The sequence below is a fragment of the Nannobrachium achirus genome (genome assembly GCF_963921795.1).
Source record: "Nannobrachium achirus genome assembly, chromosome: 2".
NCBI lineage: Eukaryota > Metazoa > Chordata > Actinopteri > Myctophiformes > Myctophidae > Nannobrachium > Nannobrachium achirus.
Genome location: NC_137811.1, coordinates 58,796,144 through 58,821,682, shown reverse-complemented (window position 1 = coordinate 58,821,682; position 25,539 = coordinate 58,796,144). Strand labels below are relative to the sequence as shown.

The window sequence follows — 25,539 nt, the reverse complement described above, 5'->3', positions numbered from 1 at the left end:
CTGTGGATTTTTCTGAAACAAACACTTTGCAGATAGCAAGAGTAAATTCCAAGCTTTCCATAGAGCCGCAATATTGGTGAGTTTGATGTCGTTTAACACAATCAGATAGCAAAAAAAACGTTTTGATGCATTGGCTGCCTATGGGAGGTATTGCAACCCTAGATTCATCCGATTATAAAAAAATCTAGTGTTGCAATTTGCGGCTAGGCTAGAGCTATACTTTCAGTTTCAGTATGAGAACGATTCATGAGACTTGAGGCCAGGTTATTAGTTCATGACCTTTTTTTTAATCAATTCACTTTATGTCAAAAAAACAAAATGAAATGGGAGTACACAACAATAAATAGGCCTAATTCAAAAATAAACAGGGTTGGTCTGCTCAGAACCAAATGCCTATTTTAAGCAGATAGATACGATTCACAAATAATATCGACAGAAACTTCCAATTTGAATGTTAATAATAATAATAATAATACATTATATAATTATTGTTGTAGCCTATTAGGCTACTATAGGATTTAAACTGCATTCTGATGCCATCTAGCCACAAAAAGCTATCAGCATTTTGGCTGTTGTGTGTGTTTTGTCTTACATGATGATGGCATTTAATTTATGCTCAGCTCAAAACAATTCAGACTTGACAAAAACCCAGACTCAAATACATAGGTAGATTACAGATCATTCAAAAGTGCTATTTTGTTCCCAATCCTGAGATTCTTTAGAAGTACAAACCATTCCTTCAACATTGGCACTTGTACAGTATCTGCTTCAGAAAAAGAAAAGAAAAAATGTCCCTGAAATAAATTAGATCAGATCAATAATAACACATTGGCCAAACTGTATTCAACAACAAGAACAATTCTGTCCTCTTTTGAACTGAATGAAGCTTAAACAGTATAATATAAAAATATGGATTAAAGGAATGTTTACTTCACCTTGAGGGAGGACAGCATGAAGGTTGTATAAGAATAAACTATTGCACTTTCATCCAACACGCATGGGATTACAATCGGCAAAAAAGAAAAACACACTCTCCCGAAATACTGTGTCCACCTTAACATTCACATAAAACAGACATTCTTTTACATTCCAACCCGACTGGCGTCCTTGAATTACACCTCGTTGCACCTACTTGGCGTCCACAATCATCATCAACCTCTCACTTGAATGCCATCACCGTTGTCCCCCTTGTCCAAACAGAGGTGCACATGTGCACAGATGCAAACAGTACAGCCACTCGTACAAAAAAACGCATACAATCATCCGCATTTATCCCTGCTCGTGAATGCTCCAGAGAGGCACAGAAACAACCACAACGTGTGACCAATATCGTAATTCCAGTTTCATTCTCCAGGGTCACCCCACACCTGCTCGGTCCCCCCGGTCGTCTCGACAGATGAGACGCAGGCACAGTGGTGGAAAGTAACTAAGTACATGTACTCATGTACTGTACTTTAAGTACAATTATGAGGTTTTTATTTTTTTATTAATTTAGTAGAGCATTTCCATTTTCAGTACTTTCACTTCCACTCCACAAAATCTCAGGGGCAAATATTGTACTTTTACTCCACTACTATTATTTGACAACTTTAGCTACTAGTCACTTTGTAGATTTTGATTGTTATTACATTACATTGCAGTGTTGATACTTTTACTTAAAGGGATATTCCACTTTCAAAAAAACCTTTGGTCATTTTATCGTCTAATCAGGCTTTTGTGAACACCCTGGACAGTTTTTAATTTGCTTGATTCAATATGAATAGTTGATATTCATTTTATCAGACACTCCCCATCCAGGTCCCATTCCTATACAAACCCATTGTAACTTCAAACTACTTTTTAACCATGATAGATTCATCAAAAACATGTGTCTTTTTTTCTGGTGACTCATACTACCCTCCTAATATGTGAGCTGGCCATGTCTTTTCGATAACTTTTTTCATTTATTTTTAATAACTTTTTATTGTATACATTTGTTTCCATTTTCTCAAATAAATATTAAAATATTAATAAAATGAATATCAAATATCTAAATATTGAATCAAGCAAATTAAAAACTGTCCAGGGTGTTCACAGAAGCCTGAGTAGACAATAACATTACCAAACATTCTTTTGAAAGTGGAATATCCCTTTAAGTACAAATGTTAGCACTTTTTCCACCACTGCCCACACCTGCTCGGTTCCTCAGTGATGTGAGGCAAGGAGTTCACAGGCCACAAGAACAGCACAGCACCCAAGAGGGCAGGTGGCATCTCTCTGCCTCATTTCAGAGCCAAACAAATACTGGTATCCAGATTGGAATAGAGAGTGAAAATACCATATGAATAATAATGCACGCACACCCACATACACCCAAACACATACACACAAGCAGAAGCAGGTGGTAACTATCTGCATCATCACACTTTGGCCTATTTTTGTCTAACGCTAAATAAATTGTCATTGTCAGTAACAGTAAGAAAATGTCAACACAATTCGATCCATTACTTTCCAAACGAGGGAAGTATTTCATAAAAGGGTAGAAGGTGATCAAAATTAGGTCCTCAGCCCAAAAGCCATTTTGGTTTAGTGTGCCGAGTAGATGGCGTTTTTGGGACTTTATGAACACGTGTCCCGTTCGTTACAAGGCAAACGCAGTGTCTATCAGTTTGCGTTTTGTCGGAGAATGAACAAATGTCCACCTGTACAGTAGTGTGGCATGTCTGCAGTGAGCATTTCAGTAGTATTTAAAATTGCTTTCATAACTTGTAAACATTCTGTCAACATGAGTGTCAAAATGCTTCCAGATAGGCAAAGAACTTCATTATCAGAAAAATATCTCCTCTGCCCATCTATGCATTCAAGAAATAATATTTTTGATTGCCGGAGTGTCTGTGTGTGTTTGTGTTAGTTATGTATTGTATTATGTTAGTGTTTCATAGGCCCCAGGTAGTCAGGTCCTTAGCTGTCCACCACCTGGTGTGGCAGAGTGCCAGAGGAGCCATTGATGAAGGAGCCTTGTTTGTCTCTCCCCTTCAGGAAGTAGGTGAGTAGCTCTCCTTTTCCCTTGACAAAGATCGGACCCCTTCGTACAAAACGGAAGCCATAATCCTTCAGAATATTATAGCAGTCTTCCACCACCTGGGGGCGACAGAGACAACATTCTAATGTGAACATTCTATAGTGCAGTCCTCCAGTCCAGACAGAGCCACAATTACTGTGTAATAGCCAACCTCCTTATGTTAAAGCCCTGGTCTAAACTGTCAAGGTTTAATCTGCTGTTATTGCTTGCCACCTAGGAGCTAAATGTTGAAAGAAATACGCCGTTCTCTGTCGAGTTTTCAGGACTCGACTTAAACCCCACCACACCTACAGTTAAGGTCCCTACATGCTCCAGTCATCCACCCACTACCTTTACGGTGGTCACTTATCCATCTTAGTTAACTTATTAATAAGACGCGATCAAACACATGCCACAATGAAATATACAAAAAACACACTGAAATAAACACATGCATTTATTTATTTAATTGTATTTATCATGTATTTAATTGTATTCTCCATTTATATCCCAGTATTTCTTATTTGTTTATTTGCATGCTTTTATTTATATCATTGTGCTCCTCATTTATTTCAATTCAATTAATTTCATTGTGGTATCTACTATTCAACTCTTGGACCAATGAACCACCACAGATTCCGCTCCCCTCTGATGAAATGAACAGTATGAGAAAATGGCTCTTTGAAAATAGCCAATCTACAAGCTCACAACGCATGCTATATTCACAATATTTATGTGCGGAACCAATGTAAACAAAATGTAATGCCTCAACTCCTACAATTCCAAGTGCTTGTCAGGGTGGGGGTCCCCAGTTAAAATATGATTATTATGGGGGGTCGCGGGCTGACAAGATTGAGAACTACTGATATACAGTAGGTATCCAAAAACCTAAAATGGACCATATTTTACCTGGATGTTGCCCATGACCCCTGTGGACTCCATACGACTGGCCACGTTCACAGTGTTCCCCCAGATGTCGTAGTGTGGCTTACGAGCACCTATCACTCCAGCCAACACTCCGCCCTTATTCAGACCTGGAGAAAAGGATTCCATTTTGTGATCTTCATACTGGACTACATACAGTACTGTATCAAAAGATCCCCAAATGAGTGTGATCCAATCCAGCATTGGAACAAAGTGCTGTACACTCAGTAAACAAATATTAAATACTAAGAGTAAAACAATAACACACACTAACATATTCTCTCACACACACACACACACACACACACACACACACACACACACACACACACACACACACACACAGTGAGATAATCACTGACCTATGCGCAGCATGAAGTTGTTGAATGACTGGTAGTTGATGTTCATAAGTGTGACCTTCATGGCCAGAGCAAAGTCTGCCAGGTCCGCCAAATGTTGCCAGCGTTCTCGATCTGACAGCTCCTCTTTCCGCTGAAAGAAAGACCAATCAAAAAACGCTATTACATTTCTTTTTCCTCAACAACCACCACAAAACATGACAAATAATATTGTAAGTAAGTCAGTGTTAATGGCAAATTACAAAATAAACACATTTTCTAATTTTACCTCATGCATGGACTAAAGCTGCATTTCTTTTATTTTTAAGTTTTTTATTCACGTACATAAGGACACAATGTGTACAGCACGTGTGTGTGATCATTGGATGTTGTCTCAATAACAAGCAGGTGGTCAGACTGGTCACAAGTCAAGACGACTAACCTTCATGCAGGCGTAGCCATTGCTGACGTCAGGGGTGACCCCGGATGCGGCCATGTAGGTGCTGCCGATCGTCTTGATCTTGGTGATGCAGCGAAACTGAGACTCATCCAGCAGCTGTCAAGAGACGGAGATCCAAGGTTTGTTTTGATAGAAACAAAGCTGGAACAGCTAGAACAGTGCGTCTAAAACAAAACGTTATTCTGGACCAGGGCCCACTTGAGATTCTTTGAAGCAGGGGCGCTTTCAGGAATTAGATTCAGGGTAGGCGAAATGCTAGCCCCCCAGAAATGCAGAGAAACCTCCTATATCCTATCTAACCTTTTATTAGTTACCATATTTGATTATACTACAGCGTCACACAAAAGCAGGAAAAAATTAGCAGATACTGTATACAAGCTCAAAGCATGGTGCGAAGAGACATATTTCGAGCTTGTAGATCTGCTACTTTGGATTCTGAAAAGTAAAAGTTTTGGACAGAAGTATGAGGTTTCCGCCTGATAGAGACGATATACAATATAAATGAAAAGGCATGATCATGGATCTTCAGTGAAGACATTAATGTACACTCAACCTAAGAGGAATCCCCTCCTGACCAAGCCAGGATGATTTTAGGCATTTGGTCTGCAGGCAGTGCTACTCAGCTACACTTACACTATCAAAATCCGAGATGATCTCATTCAGGAACCTTAGGCACTCAATCCCTCCGTTGTTGATGCTCTCCTCTGTGTAGAAGTCTGAGAAGTTGGGGATGGAGGCAAACATCACACCAATCTCATCGTAGGACTGACTGTACAACTCCTAAAAGATGTTAAGAGGAAAAGAACTATTAAAATACAAGGGAAAATATTAGGGTTTGCTAGAAGTATCTAGGGAGTGAATCCACATTCTTACAGTCAAACCAGAGATATGTGTAAGCCATTTTAGGTATAATCTTGAGCAAATTCACGATAAGAAAGACTGAGCAGACCATGACAGGTGTCTATCTACACAGCAAATACTCAGTGTTAATGTGAACACTTTAAAGAGGCGGTGCCATAGTTTTGTAACTTTTCTGGTTTTCATGTATCTTATGAGGTTGACAGTACTTCATTGTTGTAGTTGTTATGAGCGATTATGTATTCCCTTTGTATTTGGGGTTTCTTCCTGGAGGCTGACACCTCGTGGGTCAGAAGTGCCAATCCAAAACAGTGAGTAAATGACATCATAGAATCAACCCCCTCCCCTTTTACCATTCACCCAACACTGTGGGTGTGGCTAACTTCAGCTGGGTCACCACCCACCATGTAACCAGGCATCCTTAATTGAACTGGTAGGTGTGGCCACATCAAAAACTCTTTCTGTACACTTTTTTGGAGAAAAAAAAATCCTCCTCCTAGTATAGTCATAATACCCGATAATAATGTTTTAGGGGGGAGAAAAAATCATGGCACTGCATCTTTAAGATTTTTACACTCAATTTAACACTCAGGTTTAACACTCGCTGAGGAGTCATCAGTCGGTGGATGTGCTTGTCTTTACCTCGTCCCTTTTCTTAGAACCCAGGAAGTGGCGTGCCACGTGTTCTGGTAACATGTTAGTCACCAGTGCCTCGTTCCAGCGCCTCATCTCGTACACCTTCTCCTTCTGCTCGTGCACCTCAATCTTCCACAGGAACAGAGTGCGTGCAAGCTTCTCCACCTTTTAGCCACAAGATCCCAGGATGAGATTAGGAGGCCAACTGCAGAAAATATTACTAATACCCGTATTTTCCGGACTATAAGGCGCACTTAAAAGCCTTTAATTTTCTCAAAAAACTACAGTGCGCCTTATAGTCCAGTGCGCCTTATATATGGATCATTCATTGACATTGACATTCCCTTTAGCACAGCTCCATCTGTTGGATGCATAACGCAACGGTAGCGTCTATTATGTGCGCCTTATAGTCAGGTGCGCCTTATATATGAAAACAGTTTGAAAATAGACCATTCATTGACAGTGCGCCTTATAGTCAGGTGCGCCTTATAGTCCAGAAAATACTGTAATAGTGACCCTTACAAAAGTGATTGTGAAGCTAGGGCCAACTGTGGCAGACATGTACTTACATGGCGAGAGAAGTAATAGAAGCTGACCATTGTGGTGACAATCATGATGGTCATAGTGAACTTGGAGGGCACAAGGGACGATCTGAATAAATACAAGAACATTTCAAATTCAGACAAACAACTACAGAATATCTGAGATAGGCCTATCAAAATTATTACATAAAAACACCTATCCGCAATTCTTTGAGATAATCACAATTATTTATTGCATAATCATCATAATCATTTCCATGTAAAAAAATAAAAATTATATTAAAATAAAATAAAAGTAGACCTTTTTTCCCCAAATCCTAAGTAAGTAGGTATTTGCTAATTTGCAGATACTAGATCAGCTGGGTCCCAGAGAAAAGACTATGCAAAAGGCAAACACTAGAGGGTAGTGTTACACTACGCCAGAGGAAGGATAAGAGCTATTTCTAGGGATTTAACATTGGGAAAACTAGGGATAGAATATAACATTGCAGTTGCACATTTCCATCTTATTTCAAGATATAGCATGACACAGACACGCACAGTTTCCTTCTAACCTGTAGTCCTGGAAGCGGGCCACGTCATAGCGGTCGAATATGTCCCTCCAGCTGTAGATGTTGACGATGCCCGTGGTTATGGTGATGAGCAGCATGAGCGTGAGCTTCACCATGTGGCTGACCTGCAGTGGTGGAAGGAAGACGTACTCACATTTTGTGCTCAATACCACATTGTGGAAATACTCTGTTACAAAGGAAAGTCTGGCACTTAAAGTGGACATGACATCCAAAAATATTTTTTGATTTTTTTTTTTGCTTTTTTTTAATGTTTCCTGGCCTCAATTACACCAAAAAAAAACGCAACTTTTGACATGCAGTGGTTTTCCTGCTATCTGTGTGTTTGTGCCGGTTTCTGCATAATGAGTCTCAAACGAGCAGTTCATTGGCTGCTGGACTCCTACGTCGACGTCTATTCACCCCCCCCCCCTCCCCCTCTCTCCCAGTCTCCCTGTCTGTATTTCTCCCGTAGAGTTATTTCTCCACAGCCCAAGTTTTGAGGAAGTGACCTCTTATATTATTGTCCTTTAATTGTAAATATGGGCATATAAAATACATTTATCCATTCAAATATCTTATTTACATCAATATCCTTCATATCAAGTAGTCCGTTTATGCTTTAGTGAAATAATGAAAATCGCTTTGTATTTGTGCACAGCGGAACCTCCCTCCTTCTTACCGACACTGTGTCGGCTGTGTCCGACTACTGAGTGCACTGCTCCCCAGGGTAGAGCTAAGTGGAACCTCCCTCCCTCCTTTTACCGACACTTTCTGTCGTTGCTGTGACCGACGTGCAGCAGACAGTAAAACGCTATAACACAAGCATAGGTGTTTCTCTAAACTGAGGCATTTAGCCAAAATATGTTGCTATAACTAGACTACATAGGACCATGACGTTTGTCTGCATTGCGGAGCGGAGCTGAACGTTACCGCGGCGCCGACGGTCTAAATTGAACTCCGCGAAGGTACATATGTAACCGCAGGGCTCCGGTAATGTATCGTTCCCGGGGTAAGAAAAACACCCGCGCCTCGGCTCGTATTGACACAATTCCCCGCTGATCATGCAGATGCGTATGCCTCAGGCCAGGGCTTAGCTCAGCCTCTTTAGCTGCCATGGTTGTGTGTGTCTGTGTCACAGCCACTGTCTTGTGCGAAAGCAACAAAAATGCGAGCACGCATCTATGTGTGTTGGATGGGGGCCGCAGATCTGAATGTGCGTGCGCGTGTGTGTGGCCACTTTGGGTAGTTTGAGAATCGCTGGCCTATAAGGGCAGAAGTGATAAGTGATTGATTTGTATTAATAATCAAAATCTACAAAGTTACTAGTAGCCTCCAAATGATTGTAGTGGAGAGATAAAGTGCATTTGCCTCTGAGATGTAGTGGAGTAGAAGTATAAGAATTGGAAATACTCAAGTAAAGTACAAATACTCAAAATTGTACTCAAGTACATGTACTTACTGCACTATAGGTCTACTAATATTTATTTTGTTAGAATGAGTGGGAGAGAGAGGCTCCCCTGGTGGTGAGTTTATAGTATTTCAGGTGACAGACCGCTTTTCATGACACCTAAACAGAGAGAGACACCATGGCTCCATGGAGTGGATTTTCAAGTTTAAACATTTTAAAACATGTTTTTAGGACCAGGGCAAAGACTTTTATGATTGGTAAAAACAGAATGTCATTTAACCTTTAAACATTTACTTGAATAAAAGTACAAAAGTATTCACAATATGCTTAAGTACTGAAGGTGAAAGTACCTTGTTATGCAGAATGTCCCATTTCACAAGTTTCGAAAAATAGCCAAAGAATTATATAGCCTATGGCTGAGGTGGTTAATGTATGTTTTGTAATAATAATCAAAATCTATAAAGTAACTAGTATTTGCCTCTAAGATGTAGTGGAATAGAAGTAAATTGGAAATACTCCAGTAAAATAAAAAATAAATACAAAAAGAAAAGAAAAATGGTACTTAAAGGGATATTCCACTTTCAAAAACACTTTTTGTCATTGTATGGTCTAATCAGGCTTGTATGAACACCCTGAACAGTTTTTAATTTTCTTCATTCAGTATTTAGATATTTGATGTAAATGTTATCTGGCCCGACACGCCCAGGCCTCTCCCCACACACACTCATTGTAACTTCAAACTCCATTTAAACCATGATAGATTCATTAAAAACACCCATTATTTTTTCTGGTGTCTCATACTACCCTCCTAATACGTGAGCAGGCCATGTTTTTTCCATAACGTTTTTCATGTATTTTTAATAATTCTTTGGGAAAATGGAAAAAATTTAATACAATAAAAATATATAAAAAATAAATGAAAAACGTTATGGAAAAAACATGGTCTGCTCACGTATTAGGAGGGTAGTATGAGACACCAGAAAAAATAATGGGTGTTTTTAAATAATCTATCATGGTTAAAATGGAGTTTGAAGTTACAATGAGTGTGTGTGGGGAGAGGGCCTGGGCCTGGCGGGCCTGGTAACATTTACATCAAATATCTAAATACTGAATGAAGAAAATTAAAAACTGTTCAGGGTGTTCATACAAGCCTGATAAGACCATACAATGACAAAAAGTTTTTTGAAAGTGGAATATCCCTTTAAATATTATACTTGAATAAATGTACTTAGTTTACTTTCCACCATGTGACTGACCTGAACCAGCATGGTGGTGGCCATGAGTGCCAGCACCGCCACGTAGCTGTAATACTTGGGGTTCTGCACACAGCTCTCTGGGCCAGTCAGGGTGGAGGAGAAGGACGAGGGTGGCGGAGGAGCCACTGTGGAGTTCTCTGTGACCAGGTCTCTGGGCTGACAACTCAACTGGAGAGAGACAGAGAGAGTAAGAGAGACAGTGGTAGAGTTTTTTTTGTGACCTAAGTTTTATTGTCATTTTTTTTTTTACATCAGAGCAACCCATTTTTCTCAGCAATTTTGTTTACAGTGTAAGGACGATAGGACATACGTACATATTAATTGCCAGCATGTGCAGAACATGTGCATGTGTCCACAATCACTAAATCTCTATGGGAAAAATGTATAGGCTTTCTAACTGACACCACAAAATAGCCACCACTTGCAATGCCCTATAGGCATTGCCCTCTGGCCTGAACCTTTTTCTCTTCATGGAAAATGACAACAACTATGAGATCCACTGCTAGGTTTAGAAACAGCATTGCTTTGTTTACAACCGTTTCAAAATAAAGTTTGGAGCATCTTCAAAGTGAGTTGCGAGCATTCTATATCCTTTACGATTTGACGATGGTCTCCGAATTTGGAATGCATTAGATCTCCACATTAAAGCACACTGGTGATTGCATGGATTAAAGCTGAATCAAATCTCACAACTGAAAAAAGTGTTTGGCCAAGCCCTATTATGTTAACCTGACTCCGCCAGGCAAAAGTGATGTACGAGGCGGGCCATTTTTTCAAGTTATTTAGCAAGTGATTGGATGGAGCCATCTGTCTATCACAGTCTGGGAGTGCCAACTCCAACCACTCATATTGGCCTGTCTGCATGACGCCTCCTGAGTTTCTGTGGTCCCAGGTGTATGTGCAGCTTGCATACGCAATGCTGCCACCATCTGGCGGAGTCAGGTTACTATTATGTGAGTTGTGAAACATGTGGGGGGGCTTTCACACTCATGTGAGTGCTACCTATGTAGCACTGTTTCCTAAACAATTAACACAGTATGTAAAATTAAGATGTTTTAGTAATATTTTCCTGCTGTTTTACATTACTGCCAAACAGGTCAATACATCACAAACTGAGGCTTTAACCTTTGCTTTTATGAAATATCCGAGACCATTATGGTTTTATGGAATATACTGCTAGTTTGACCAGAAGTTTTTAAATAGCCAATCTACAAGGCATTGAGAGTGCACAACATGAATCCACGCTGGCTTCTTTGAATCCAAATGACTGAAATCAGTCGTGGTGACAGAGAACTTTAATCCACGTGGCTGTGTATGTGTGTAACTACATCAGAGAAGAACTTACCATATCTACAATGTCCGCCATGGTAAGGATAAAGATGGCCGCCATGGCCCAGGTGTTGCGCGCCCAGCGGGTGTGGTCGATCCAAGTGGAAAAAGACACCAGTTTCTTAGGGAAAACCTGACACAAAACAAACACACTATTTTCAAACAAACAACTGACAATCAAAAGGTCAAGCAGAAAACACAAACACGCGTAACACATGTATTTGGGGCCTCAGATAGTTGGTGAACATTACAGTAGGTCCTGCGATGAACTTCTTATCGTCTCTGTGGGGTGGAAACTGATATTTTTCAGTATTCAAATTCAAAAGCATCAGTGTTTTGAGCTTGTGGATCAGCTACTTTTGCTGCTTTTGTGTGATCAAGTAGGCCATTAATTTATGGAAAAATGGGTTGATGTGGAATGTGTGACAAATTATGACAAATAAACATTAATATTGATGGGACGTTGGGATACCAATGTACCAGCATTATAGTATGAGCATTATTTATAGTGACTCTGCACAGCACATCTGATTGACCCTCTGAGTGAGTGGGTTGGGTCCTGACAAGCCTGGGGGAAGAGTGTTCCCCGTTAGGATGACAGGACCAGTCAATATTGCCAGCTTGCTCTACAGTTACTCTACAGTACAAGTCAATACTGGTTGGTTAGATTGTACCAAAAGTGCTGGTGAGCGTCACACTCCCTGAGTGGTACTTAACCATATCTTGCATAACAAGACTTGTTACTTGTAATGACTCACAAACACACAAATCCGTTATCATATTCACATGGTGGCCATTTTGCTGTTTTGTCATACTCTGATGTAACTACAACATGAGCACTGTGTGAAGGGGGGGGTGGGGTGGTGGTGGTGTGTGTGTGTGTGTGTGGGGGAGGGGGGGGGGGGGATAGTTAGGAGCCAAATGGACCCTTACGGGTCTGTAACTGTGAGTGTATGGCATGGAAACAAATTATCTAGTTTAATTTGTCAACTGTCAATAAATATTCCATATTCAATCCTATATTGAACATAGTACATATACAGTAGAACATATTTGAAAAAAAGAAGAAAAAAAAAGCTCAATGTGAAAATGACAGTCCAAAATGAATTATACAATCTAGAAGCAGGGATCTTCCGAGCACAGGTCTCCACCAGGTCAGGTAAGTTATCTGGCCTCCTGGTGGCGCTATAATAGGCCAATGTGAAAAGGGTGCCATGTCTCCTTGGGCCTTTCACAGCAATCGGACGCTGCATGCATGATTTGAGGCATTTTGATCCAAAAATGTATTTAGCAATGTGAAAATGGTCACATGTGTGTTCCTTGATCTAGTGGAAATGTGTGTGCAGAATTTCATGGAAATCGCAGGCTGCGTTCATGAATTAAGGCATGGTGTTCAAAACGGACCAATCCAGCAAACTTTGGAAGCCAATGTTAGGCAATTAGGATAGAATATGACATATTAGACTAGTCCGTCTTGATCACATATAGAGATACTGTGTAATGATTTGCGTGATCTTTTGATAAAATGTGATGGAGTAATATCAAATAATGTGTTTTACATAAGCTGGCCTCCTGGTGGCGCCATCAAAGGCAAATGCGAAAAATGCAGGCCCGATGTCTATGATTTGTGGACAAAACCTCTAGGAGTAGTGTCCAAAGATGTGTTTTGCAAACATCTGCCTCATGGTGGCGCTAGAACAGGGCCATGTGAAAAATGTGGGGCAGAGGTTCTGAATTGGCATCCAAGGAGTGCACAGTTTGGCCGCGACCGGGCCAATGGTGCCGGAGATTAGCTAGTAAGAAACTAATCGGACACACGGACGGTCAAACATACGGATGAACGGACACACGGACGGACAGACAGGGTTGAAAACATATTCTCCTGGTGGAGACAATAAGAATAATAATATTCCTTGTGAGTTCTCACATGGCTCTAGGTTTGCACAATCACAGAGCCATCTGTTTGCAGACTGCAAGCTACACTTCAGGTTATTCAACTGGGTGCACCGAATGCACATGGGAATCACACATCATCACTTTAATTCATTAGTGGGCTCGCCTGAAAGGCGAGCACACTAGCACATTAGATATTGTCATTATTTATTTATCTAGTAGGTCATACAGTTCTCCTCAATACTTTGGCACCTTTCAACTCCTACATACCTAGTGAGAAAATTAAAATAAAAACATCAATGTGTTCAGCTTACTGTGGCGACGTGTGCTATTACTTTTTACAGCAATCGGCCAAATGGTGGCGCTGTAGGAAGCCTTCGAAAGTGCAAACTTTGAACAGGTATAGCTCATGCTGTTTGAGGTACAGCCATGAAACCCGTATACAGGTATGCGTCTCCTCATGCCGAACAACTTTTACGCTCTGACTTTTGACCTCTGACCTTTCGATCTCCCACAATTTGGAATTATATGAAAAACAGTAAAAATCTATCTCCTCCTGGGATTTTCGCGTTACACGCACAAAACTTTTTTCACATGAACTTTGGACCAATACGTTCAAACTGTCTTCGCGGATTTCTTTTAAAGTGAAATATATTTTTTTAATAATTCAATCAATATTGCGGTTTTATGCAAATTATTCTTCGGCCTCTAAATCATACATGCAAAGTTACACGTTCATGGCATTTGGCAAAGATGTAGAGCAGGGATACTCAAACTTCTGAACCGGTGGGCCAAATTACAAAAATGACAAGGGGCCGCGGGCCGGTAAAATCTCGCTCTTTCGAACGACCATCATTTCGACCGGAGGGTTAGCGACTCACCCCACGGAGGTTAAGGTTAGGATAAAGGTTAGAGTTGGGTGTCGAAAAGATGATACGTAGAAACAGCGATCCCCTGCGGGCCAGTTGATAAAATGACATTACTTGATAACTTTTTGCTTTATTTCCACATAACTCAAGACAATTTCAATGTGCATTATTTTATGGCTTGGAATTCCATTTATATTCTGTCAGCCAACATTTGTAAATTGTAATCAAAGTCATTTGCTAAATTTTCTCTCTTTTTAATAATTCTGTGAAATTAGCATATTCCACAAAAACACCAAAACAAATTAATATACGTTTGTCTGCTATTTGTCTGGGTTGATATCTGTCTGCCTGTTATCGAGCTGGATAACATTAAAGATAGCTAAGCACATCTCTCTTTCAATTGCTTCACAATGCTATTTATGACTTTGCCACATTCAACACAAATGGCTTTTTACAGAAAAGGAAAATAAAATAAAATCAAACAATCTACTTAAAATAGATTACCCAGACTGTTTAGCTACCAAATGGCTAATGATGCAGTTGTTAAGTAGAGCTACAGTACGTCTCTTCATTTGCATTAGGCCTACTATAACATTTTGGGTATGCTAATAAGTTGGGCAGAGGCAGAGCCACTGGTAAAAAAAAGAGAGAGAGAAAAGAAAACGGCGAAAATCGGCGATTTCTATGGCCGTTTTCAAGATGTTTTGGCCATTATCTCTGGAACGCAAGGTCCAATCTGCTCAGTTTAAAGCTTGTTGGATGCGCAACTTTGAGGAGTCTGGACATTAAGCTGGTGGGCCAGTCAAAATTGTGCTGCGGGCCGGAAGTGACCCGCGGGCCGGAGTTTGAGTATCACTGATGTAGAGGGTTAGTCAAAGTATCACTGAAACCAATTTTATTCCAATCGGCCAAAGGGGGGCGCTATACAAAGCGTTTGACAATTCAAACTTTAAACGGGCATAAGTCATGCCTCGTTTCGTTTGAAGACATGCAACTTGCTTACACGCGTGCTTTGACTCAAGCGGAAGACATATGTGTCTTTGTTAAGTAAGCTCCGCCCTTAGATTTTCCACCATTTTGAGCAGTTTGTAAAACGCTTAAACCCGCTTTTATTCTGGAATTTTCGCGTCACGTCCACAAAACTTTTTTTACATGAACTTTGGACCAATATCTAAAGATCTGTCAGATCGGATTTAAAAAAGAAATTGAAACATGCTTTTTTAATAATTCAATGAATATTGCAGTTTTTTGCAAATTATTCTTCTGCCTCTAAATCATACATGCAAAGTAACATGTTCATGGCATTTGGCAAAGATGTAGAGTGTTAGTCCAAATATCACTAAAACCAATCTTACTCCAATTGGCCAAAGGGGGGCGCGATATCATTTTGAGCAGTTTGTGAAACGCTTAAATCCGTTAAAGCCAAAAACACCTCAAATCATGAACACAGCCTGCAATGTGCGTGAAATCTTGCAAGCACATTCCCAATAGGTCAAGGAACAGATACCACCCTTCTTATATTGGCATGTTATAGCGCCACCAGCGGGTCAACTTTTGCACGACACATTTTTGGAACAAAATGGACCAATCTTTGACGTCAGTAACGTCAAAGAGAGCACTGCCTGCGATTTGGACATTTTGTACTTTTATAGCCATTGTTTTCTGGCTTGAAGCGAGCCCACAATTTTTTCGAAGGAACAATATTTTCTAGTTGTTACACCAAATCCGCAGCCACCCGATCTCCCTCCTGTAGGCTGACTCGTCCTCCTTGGAGATGAGGCCCACCAAGGTGGTGTCGTCCGCAAACTTGAGGAGCTTGACCGACGGGTGGAGAGAAACACAGCTGTTGGTGTACAGGGAGAACAGTAGAGGGGACAGGACACAGCCCTGTGGGGAACCGGTGCTGGTGGACCTAGAGCTGGAAATGTTCTTCCCCAGCTTCACCCGCTGGGACCTGTTGGTCAGAAAGTCCGTAATCCACCTGCGAGTGGAGGCAGGCACTTGCAGCAGGGACAGCTGGTGCTCCAGGATAGATGGTAGGATGGTGAGTCGACGAACAGGATCCTGGCATAGCTGCCGGTAGTGTCCAGATGTTTTAGTGTGTAGTGCAGAGCCATGTTCACGGCATCCTCCGTGGATCTATTCGCTCTGTACGCGAACTGCAGCGGGTCCAGCACAGGATCAGTGATGGGTTTCACATGGGCCAGGACAAGGCGCTCCAGGACCTTCATGACCACAGAGGTCAGGGTGACGGGTCTATAGTCATTTAGGTCTGTGACCTTGGCCTTCTTGGGGACAGGAATGATGGTCGAGGCCTTGAAGCATGCTGGGACCTGACCCAGCTTCAGCAAGGTGTTGAAGATGTGGGTGAACACCGGTGCGAGCTGGTCAGCGCAGTGCTTCAGGCCTCCCTCATCGCTTTGGCAAACCCGTACTTGGCTTGCCTAAACAAGGCCACGTCGCCGCTACGCCTGGCCACCTCCTTCTCCGACCGCAGCCTCCTGAGATGGGCTGAAAACCAGGGCTTGTCATTGTTGTAGATCTTCCTGTAGCGGAGGGGGACACACACCTCCTCGCAGAGGCTGATGAATGATGTCACAGTGTCCGTGTATTCATCCAGGTTGTTTCCAGCCACAGGCCCCGCCCACTCAACAAAGTCCTGGTCACAGCCCGCATTCTCCAGCCAGGCACAGAGTCGCTCACTTGCCTCACTGGACCACACTCTGAAACGCCGCACTACAGGTTTTGATATTTTTAATCTCTGCCTGTAGCGAGGGATCAGATGGATGAGATGGTGATCACCCTTGCCCAGAGCAGCACGTTGGACAGAATGGTATGCCTGCCGGATGGTACAGTAGCAGTGATCTAGAATGTTCCCACCCCTAGTAGCACATGTCACTTGCTGTCTGTATTTAGGGAGAGCCCGACTAAGATGAGCCTGGTTAAAGTCCCCAAGCACCACAGCAAAACTGTCCCATTATTTACGTTCCGCCCCCGACAGCTATTCTGCTAGTGTGTCCACTGCTGCGGTAATGTCAGCATCCGGAGGAATGTAAACACACACGAGGATGAACGCATTAAACTCACGGGGAAAATAGAATGGGCGACAGAGGATGAAAAGCGTTTCAATTGCAGGAGAACAGTGTTGTTGCAACACTGTCACATCAGAACACCAGCGGTTGTTCACAAAGAAAATCAATCCTCCTCCACTCAACTTCCCAGCCGCCTCGAAGTCTCTGTGACAGCGAAACGCGGAAAAACCCTCTAACTGTACAGCCCCGTCTGGGACTGTTGGTGTCAGTTTCGTCTCCACAAACGCGAAAACAGCCGTGGATTAGAAGTCATTCTCCCGTGAAACAAGCAACCGGAGTTCATCCATTTTATTGGGTAAAGAGTTCACGTTGCAGAGGAATATACCTGGCAGCGGTGGACGCGAACCTCTCCGCCGTAGGCGAACCAGACAACCTCCTCGCTTCCCCCGTTGTCTTCTGGTCCAGCGTACAGCGCTGGCAAAGAACGCTGTCCCCCTCAGCAGAATATCCAGTACATCCGTGGAACGGCTGAGTAATATTGGTAAAATATCCAGTGGGGTAGAACACCCAATGTGCAGCAGCTCTTCTTTAGTGTAAGAAGGCTCACAGGACACGTACAACACGAATAACAAACAGAATGCAACACACGTAGTCACCATAGCAGCCCTGGGCGGCGCCATCTTGGTATCCAACACACACAGTGGGGAGCGTACAACCTGGGCGTACAACACACTTTGAGCACTTTGTGCCAAGATGTAGGCCATATGTAGGCCAGATGTAGGCCTCGCCTCAGAGCCCAGACATTCTTGTGTGTGAATAATACCAGTAAGACACCCTAAATCAGGAGATAAGCGACCATCAGGTCGCATACACAAACTTTAGAAGGCAATGGTAGCCAATCAAGAGGGGATTGGGAAATGGGACAGATCCATGTTGATCATATATGAACCCTGACAAGCACTTGGAATTGTAGGAGTCAAGGCATTTTGTTTCACAGATAAGTATTGGGGAAAATGTAGCCTATTAGCTTTTTTCAAATGTTTTGCCACTTTCATGTATCATTTGACAATTTGGCCAATGTTTGACCAGGTTTTAATATAGAGGTTTGCATTTCTCTTTTGCATCTTGCAGGTTTTAGTGTCTTTGATCAATCAAGTCCGTAGTCAATTTAAAATACAAGGATTATATGAGTACCTGCTGTCCTGACTACTTCAACTAATCCGGAAGCCCATACCTTCACTCAACACACATTACACATTACATTAGGAGACAATTTAGCAAAGCATAAAACAAACATACATACAAGAACAAGGTACTACAAAGGTGCAAAGAATGTCTATATAATTTAGCAGCGTTTTAGAGGGCAATACAAGTTTGTAACTAAAGTAAATTGTGAATAAATTGCAGTATTGCTTTCAAATACAGTATATGCTGTCAAAGTACTCTAGATGGATGGAGCTCAGACCATTCTCACACTATAGCTTCTAAAGGGACAAGCAGAATGTTACAGACCCCTACGGGTCCATTTGGACCCCCTAGCAGAATGTTAGACCCCTAAGGGTGCATTTGGAACCTCTAGCAGTCTGTGGACCCCACGTGCAGAATAGAGGATGACATTTTATTCCCGTTCCTGTGGGTCCCGCGGGATTCCCGTGGGACAGGAGTCAAATTTGTATTAATGCCAGGATCGGGACAGGACAGGATTGAAAATCAACAGGAGTGGGCAGGAGCGGGAATCATCCCAGACCAGTTCATCAAATCGCAGAAATAAATTGCACAGGAAAGTGAGGTCTTTGAACTGCGAACATTATAAGATTATACATTATATAATAATAACTAGACCAGGTCAACCTGGTTGTGCCAGACCCCGGTTCTGCCAACCCTCTGGGCCTATAAATTTAATGGTACATTTATAGGCTGTCTGTCCCTTTATAGGCTGTCTGTCCCTCCCTCATGTCATCATCATTTGTGACATCATTCACGGTTCTGCCAACCCCCTGTCTGTCATCATCATTTATGACATCATGCCTTTTGTAGGCATGTCATCATCATGTCATCATCATATATACCCTTTATATAGAAAACCCGGACAGACCGACATTTGCTTATGTAGGCCTACCCATTTCATGGGTCTGGCAAACATGATATCAAATATAATATGGATCAAAATAGAAAAACATCTGCGCGATTTTATTTTTTTATATTTTCTTCGGGAGCGGGATGTGAACGGGAGTGATTTTGACCAGGAGCGGGATGGGACCAGGAGTCATTTTACAGGAGTGGGACAGGATGGGATTTTTCCCCCACTCTAGCCCAGGATTGGGATAGGACAGGATTTTTTCTACGGGAGTGGGACGGGACAGGAGTGAAAATTCATCATAATGTCATCCTCTAGTGCAGAACCAATATAGCTCACTTGATTGGTCAACACAATTTTCAGCTTTGTATATGATTGGCCAAACTTTGCGTGACGGTTTGTGCGTCCGAAACAATATCGCCCCATTTTTGTACAGTTTGACAGAACGTCACGGTATAACAGTCCATAACTCTTCGGTGCAACAGACGTTCGGTGGATTCTGCTGTGAGGGATGTTCTGCTGGACGTACCACCCAGCAGAGGTCTGGACATGCAGGAATCTAAGAGGACCACACTGTGGTCAGCTTGCGCTCGCCGTAGGGCATATGGTGTACTCCTTCGGAACGTCCAACAGTCAGACCACTGTGTACATCCTAGACACGGTGGCTCTGCACTGGGAGAAGTTGGCCCCGGTGACGACTGGAAGGCAAGGAGAGCTCCCCCCTGAGGTTCCCCGCGTGTGCCCAGACTCAGCCGTCCCGCTAGAGAACACAGTCTACCTCTGGGGGGTGGAGTCTACTCACGATAACCGGCTGTATGCGTTCGACACTGACGGCCACAGATGGTTGAAGACGGAGGAGGTTTCTGGGAGCGTTCCGGAGGCGAGGTCCAGACACTCCGCCTGCGTCTTGGGGAAGGTCATGTACGTCCATGGGGGATGCACCAAGCGTGACGCCAACAATGACACGTACAAGTTGGACACCACCACAATGGTCTGGTCTTTGATCAACATCAGAGGAGCTCCACCTCCTGTCTCAGCATGTCACTCTGCCACCGTCATCGGGAAAAAGATGTTTGTATTTGGGGGCTGGGCTGGGGGCTGGGCGGGATATGCTGCAACATTCGGGACAAACCTTTTGGAAGGTGACAACAACATCAGAGTATTTGACACAGAGACCAACTGCTGGCTGAGCATCACTCCTTCTACACAGCTTTTTCAAGTGGACTCTGATCATTCAGCCTTTTCCTATGATGGAGAGCTGTACGTATTTCGTTACCGCAAGACCTTCAATGGTCTGTGGAAGTTCAATACGACGACCTTCTCCTGGAAGAAGGTTGAGCTCAAGGGGGGAGATCCGTCTATGATACAGGGCACCTGTTGCATGGTGGGAGATAGTCTGTTCTTCTTTTGTAGTGATGTGTACATCTTGGATTTAAATCCTAGTTTGAAGACCTTATGCAAGCTGGCAGTTATTCAGTACGGTCTACAGCAGTCTGGACTCCCACACAACATCAGGTGGGAACTGGCGTCGGTTAGGAAATGGCAGAGGGTGGGAGATAGCAGGTGGGAACTGGTAGCAGGGGGGAAATGGCAGAAGGTAGGAACCGGCAGCCATGATGGCAGCTAGGAACTGACATAGTTTTTTCTGCCTTCAATTATTTATTTATTATTATTTAATTGTGGGCTCGCTAAAAGCGAGCACACGTATGTTATCTTCATTATTTATCTAACAGTCAAGTTAGCCAATGAGGTGCAGCCAAGGGTAGATCTTTATGCCCATACAGTACATGGTGTTACATGCGAGCCCACACTGTTTCGTAGGAACAGTATTTCTAATTTGTTATTTATGTTGCACTTTTTTTCTTTTTTTTAGACTTTATTTTGCAATCTATCTATAAATGCGACAAATCTCTGTCTGTGTGTCTGTATGTAATCCGCGTATCTCGAGAACCGTTCGTCCCACCGGCTTCAGATTCGGCACGCACGTTCCCCGCCGCGGCGCGGAGTGCAGTGCCGGGCCTTGACCCGACCCGACGCGTAGTTTTATGCTTGCATACAGGGTGTGTGTGATGCATCAGTGCAGTACTCAGCTACTGCCACCGGCTAGCCCTCCTTGCGGGGTGTGAACAGAGGAGCCGAGTGCGTAAGCCTAACCCTAACCCACACACGGATAGGTGTCCTTGCGGACACTAAACGAAACTGTTATGGATCGGGGAGCAGCAGTGTATGGAAGTTTTTATTGGACTTTACTTTTTCGTAAGACTCGCATATTTTGTTTCGTCTTTGAAAATAAAACACTTCGCAGAAAAAAAACGACCTCGCAAAAAGAAAAATAGCATTCGCAGAAATAATTATAATCTTTGTACGTGTTTGCGTTCACATTTTTTCTACGAAGCATGCCATTTACGTGTTTGTGGATCATTTTTTACAACACCAAGCCATTTTCTTCTACAAAGCATGCCATTTAACTGCAACGAATAATGTCCCATTTTTACCTCTCCTCTCTTTACAATTACAGTTATTTACACAGTCCAGCAGGTGGCAACATTTCACCAGTGCTTGGAGGTTGCGTAAGAACTGCTGTTTCCTCAGGCCGGGGGGTCCGCGCCTCCCGCCTGTCACCCCACCGTTCAGGGGGTCCCTGAGCCGGTAACCAGGCCCACCGGAGCCTCAAGGACCAGCAACTACCGATGTAGCAGATATACAAGCTCGCGTTCCTGCACAACGTGCGTTGCGGGGCAGCCGAGCGCTCCACGGACCCCCGCTTCTCAGGGGAGCTCCTGGGGGTCCCTGCCTTGCCTCCGACCCACCACCGGGAGGGTGGTCCGCCGTTCGCGGACCACCAGCGCCGTTCCCCATTAATGAATTTTAATGGGGATGCCTATATTCAACATACAGGACTTGGGAGTAGGCCTATATGCATTATTTTATTGTTTTTATTTAGGTTATTTATTCATTTAGCTTCACATTTCCAACCTGATAAGGATATAGGAAATACACTACAGGTGAATAGGGTAAAATACAGGTGAATAGGGTAAAATAATTAACTAATAGCTACAAAAATGAAACTTCTCCAGTTGATTACTTACACAGGATTAACATTACCTGAGGACCCCAGGTAAAGTATAAAGATCACTGAGGTCCTCTGTTTTTGGAGCTGTGTGCAGCTCCCTATACGTGGCTGTGTGGGTCTGTGTGTGTGTCTGTCTGTCTGTGTGCCGCACCATTTACGCCACTCGCGCAATATATACATCAAAATGTGCGGCTCGGCCGGGAATGGTGTTCTATTACCTTTCGTTCCGATCCGCCTTACCATGCCGACGTAATCGGCAAAAAACGACGCTTAATTGTCCCCATTGACTTATAATGGGACAATGCAAGAAATCACTTTCAAGTATTTTTCTCTCGTAAACCATAGGAGCTACAGTTTCAAACCTCAGAGAGGAGATTCATAATGATTTTAAGAATGAATCGAAAAATAATTACATCACTCGGCCTCATGGTGGCGCTATAACGGCCCACTTTACGTTTTGCCCCGTAACTCTTGAACCGTAGATCGGAAAATTAAAATTCTTTTTTCCCTGGATTTCTTGGGTCAAGACGCATCTCCCCATATAGGCCACGCCCATTTGCGCCAGGATAGATTTTCCGCCATCTTGAATTTTCTCCAAAACACACTTTTTGCTCCTTTTCCTACATATTTTCTTCAAATGTCACAAAAATCGGTACACATGATCTACACACACACACACACACACACACACACACACACACACACACACACACACACACACACACACACACACACACACACACACACACACACACACACACACACAGCTCCACTTCACACGGGTGTGATTTTTTAATCCCGTGCGAATCATCCATGTCTGTAATAATCACGGTTGATGTGGGGTAAAGATTACAGGCCGTTTTACCTACCATAATAATCACTTCACAGACGTACTCTGATAAAGTTAATCCTGCGCGAATCTCCGTAATCGGGGTTTCTCCGTTATCGGGGTAAAATCACCTTTTTTCAAGCAAGGTTTTTGTTTTCCCAGGCGATGGACTGGCACAGTGACAGGTAAATGGTAAATGGTGCATTTATATAGCGCTTTTATCCAAAACGCTTTACATAGGTTGTGCATTACATTCACCCATACACGCACACATTCATACACCGGTGGCAGAGGAAACCATGCAAGGCACCAACCTACTCACCGGGAGCAACTAGGGGTTCAGAGTCTTGCTCAAGGACTCTTCAACATCAACTCAGGGGGAGCCCGGATTCGAACTGGGAACCCTTTGGGAACCCTTTGTGCTCTAATAACGGTTTCTCTACCCCTGAGCTATGCCGACAGGGACAGTAGGACTACAGTAGGTTTCCCACGGAAACAGGTGGATACAGTATGGAGATAGTCCATTGTGTAATATCGGACTGTTGTCATAGACAGCAGCCGTTGCTAGGCCGGTGTCATAGGCCGTACAATGGCAACGACCGTATAAGGAGATGTTGCTAGGACAACCTGTCGCATCACGCCGCGTATCAATCAATATATATTGCTATATCAATCTATATGAGTCGCATTAAGTAAGATTAATCTGCACTGCACTCAAGTTTGACAGCCATGGTTAACTCTCCCAACGCTTTGAACGTTCACGTTCACCCGATTTCGCAAGACCTCTCCGCCAATACGGCGCTTGTTCGGTTCGTTCGTCTGATGACTGTAAGCTGATGAGGGGTCGCGCGGCCGCCTACTGTAAACACATTTTCCGTGGTGATGGTGTAAAAAATCCATTATGCGTTAACATCAACGGAGAACAATTCACTTCCTTGTTGATTTCCTCTGGCTGTAAGGCTCTGTGGCCAGTGACTGGTCTTCTTCTTCTTCAACACATAACAGGCAAATTCACATTCATTCTCGCATGACGCCGCCCTCTGCTGCCTGGCAGACCAAAGTGCACTATTGCACAACCAAAAAAAAAAAAAAAATAATAATAAATGTCTGTCTGTCTACCTACTATAACGTCGCAAAGGTAAGCCGCTTTTTGATGGCACCAGACCCAATAAATAAATAAATAATCTGGCAGTAGGAGAGTTAACCTTAAACCCAACAGGTTTAAGGTTAAGTTGAAAATCAAGGTCTGGGACATGATTTGGGTCGCCCCAATCATCAAAAGCGAGAAAGGCAAAGGCAAAAAGAAAGCAAGAATACAGAAAGTGAAGTTGTGTGAATATGAAATTCCTTTCAACAGAGCGGCGGAAGGTGCAAAGCGAATTGCCAACCCAGACCCAGCACCAGGTGTTGTCGACCCCGCTGCAGCTGCTGCACCTGCCGTCATAAATCCCCCGACGATAAAAGACCTGTTACTCTTTATCGATAGCAATTATGACAACACAAATATCCCTAAGAAGTGGCAAGATATAACTCCAGGAGTTCCAACACAACCGGCGCTGTTCTATTGGAAGAATGAAAGCGAGTTGCCAAATGCGTCGAAATTCAGTCTTGGAGGAAATCTTGTAGCCCAAAATGCAGCTAACCAGACTGGAGGTACTGACTGCCGTCTAGATCAATTGCGCGTGGTGGACAGTCCAGTTGTCCAACGCGTGTGGAACAAAGACACTGACGCAAGAGCTTCAGTACCAGCCAGAGTAGAAATCCAAGGCGAGTACGAGTAGCCACTACCTTGTGGCGACACCCACCTATGGGAAAGGCTTCGGCAGACAACCCAGAGGAAAAATCAGGAGCTGGAGTCCTAAGGCAGGTCGAAGAGAGATCTGATCATCTGAAGGCCCTAAACATCGACTTGGACACCTGGGAAGCTGCAGCATCAGATCGCAGGGCTTGGAGACGGACCATTGAGGTCGGTCTCTCCAGGTTGGAAGAGGCGCTGGCCCAGCAGGCTGTGGTGAAGAGACAGCGCGAAAGCTTGTGGCCCAAAGCCAAACAGACAGACCAGCATCAGTCTTCCCCTGTGTGAAGTGCAGAAGGGAATACAAATACCGCATAGGCTTATTCAGTCATGTCCAACGCTGCACCGGAAGCGGAACGGCCCCCATCCAGAGCGCGACTCCATAGTCTCTTGTGACTGACGGATGCCAATGATGATGGGGGCCGTGGGAGGGGAGCGCATTCCATAGTGTGCCGGAGCTGCTGCACTCTCTAGTTAGACCCAGCCCCTCCTCCGAGGCTCTGACTCTCATTGGCCAGGTCTTGCCTCAGACCAGAGTAACTCTAGGTTCATTATGCAACACCAGACCAAGAGAAGCAGCTGTGCTCTGTGCCCAGGCGTGGCTGCTGAGCTCTGTCGCGAGGAGCTCC

The 25,539-nt window shown here is 43.4% G+C and overlaps 1 protein-coding gene across 1 annotated transcript in view; it reads right to left on the bottom strand.

Annotated features, from left to right (window-relative positions):
* Positions 1 to 621: 621 nt before the first annotated feature.
* The window catches only part of adcy3a (adenylate cyclase 3a), a 49,303-nt gene continuing 24,385 nt past the window's right edge, over positions 622 to 25,539 (bottom strand). Inside the window, exons 12-21 of the mRNA XM_080745493.1 lie at positions 11,359 to 11,475; positions 10,014 to 10,181; positions 7,353 to 7,474; positions 6,826 to 6,907; positions 6,263 to 6,421; positions 5,396 to 5,542; positions 4,745 to 4,858; positions 4,327 to 4,456; positions 3,950 to 4,074; positions 622 to 3,120 (exon numbers count right to left, since the gene is read on the bottom strand). Of these exons, the coding sequence (XP_080601619.1) occupies positions 2,941 to 3,120; positions 3,950 to 4,074; positions 4,327 to 4,456; positions 4,745 to 4,858; positions 5,396 to 5,542; positions 6,263 to 6,421; positions 6,826 to 6,907; positions 7,353 to 7,474; positions 10,014 to 10,181; positions 11,359 to 11,475 (1,344 nt within the window). The 3' untranslated portion in view covers positions 622 to 2,940. The remainder of the gene's footprint in view (positions 3,121 to 3,949; positions 4,075 to 4,326; positions 4,457 to 4,744; positions 4,859 to 5,395; positions 5,543 to 6,262; positions 6,422 to 6,825; positions 6,908 to 7,352; positions 7,475 to 10,013; positions 10,182 to 11,358; positions 11,476 to 25,539) is intronic.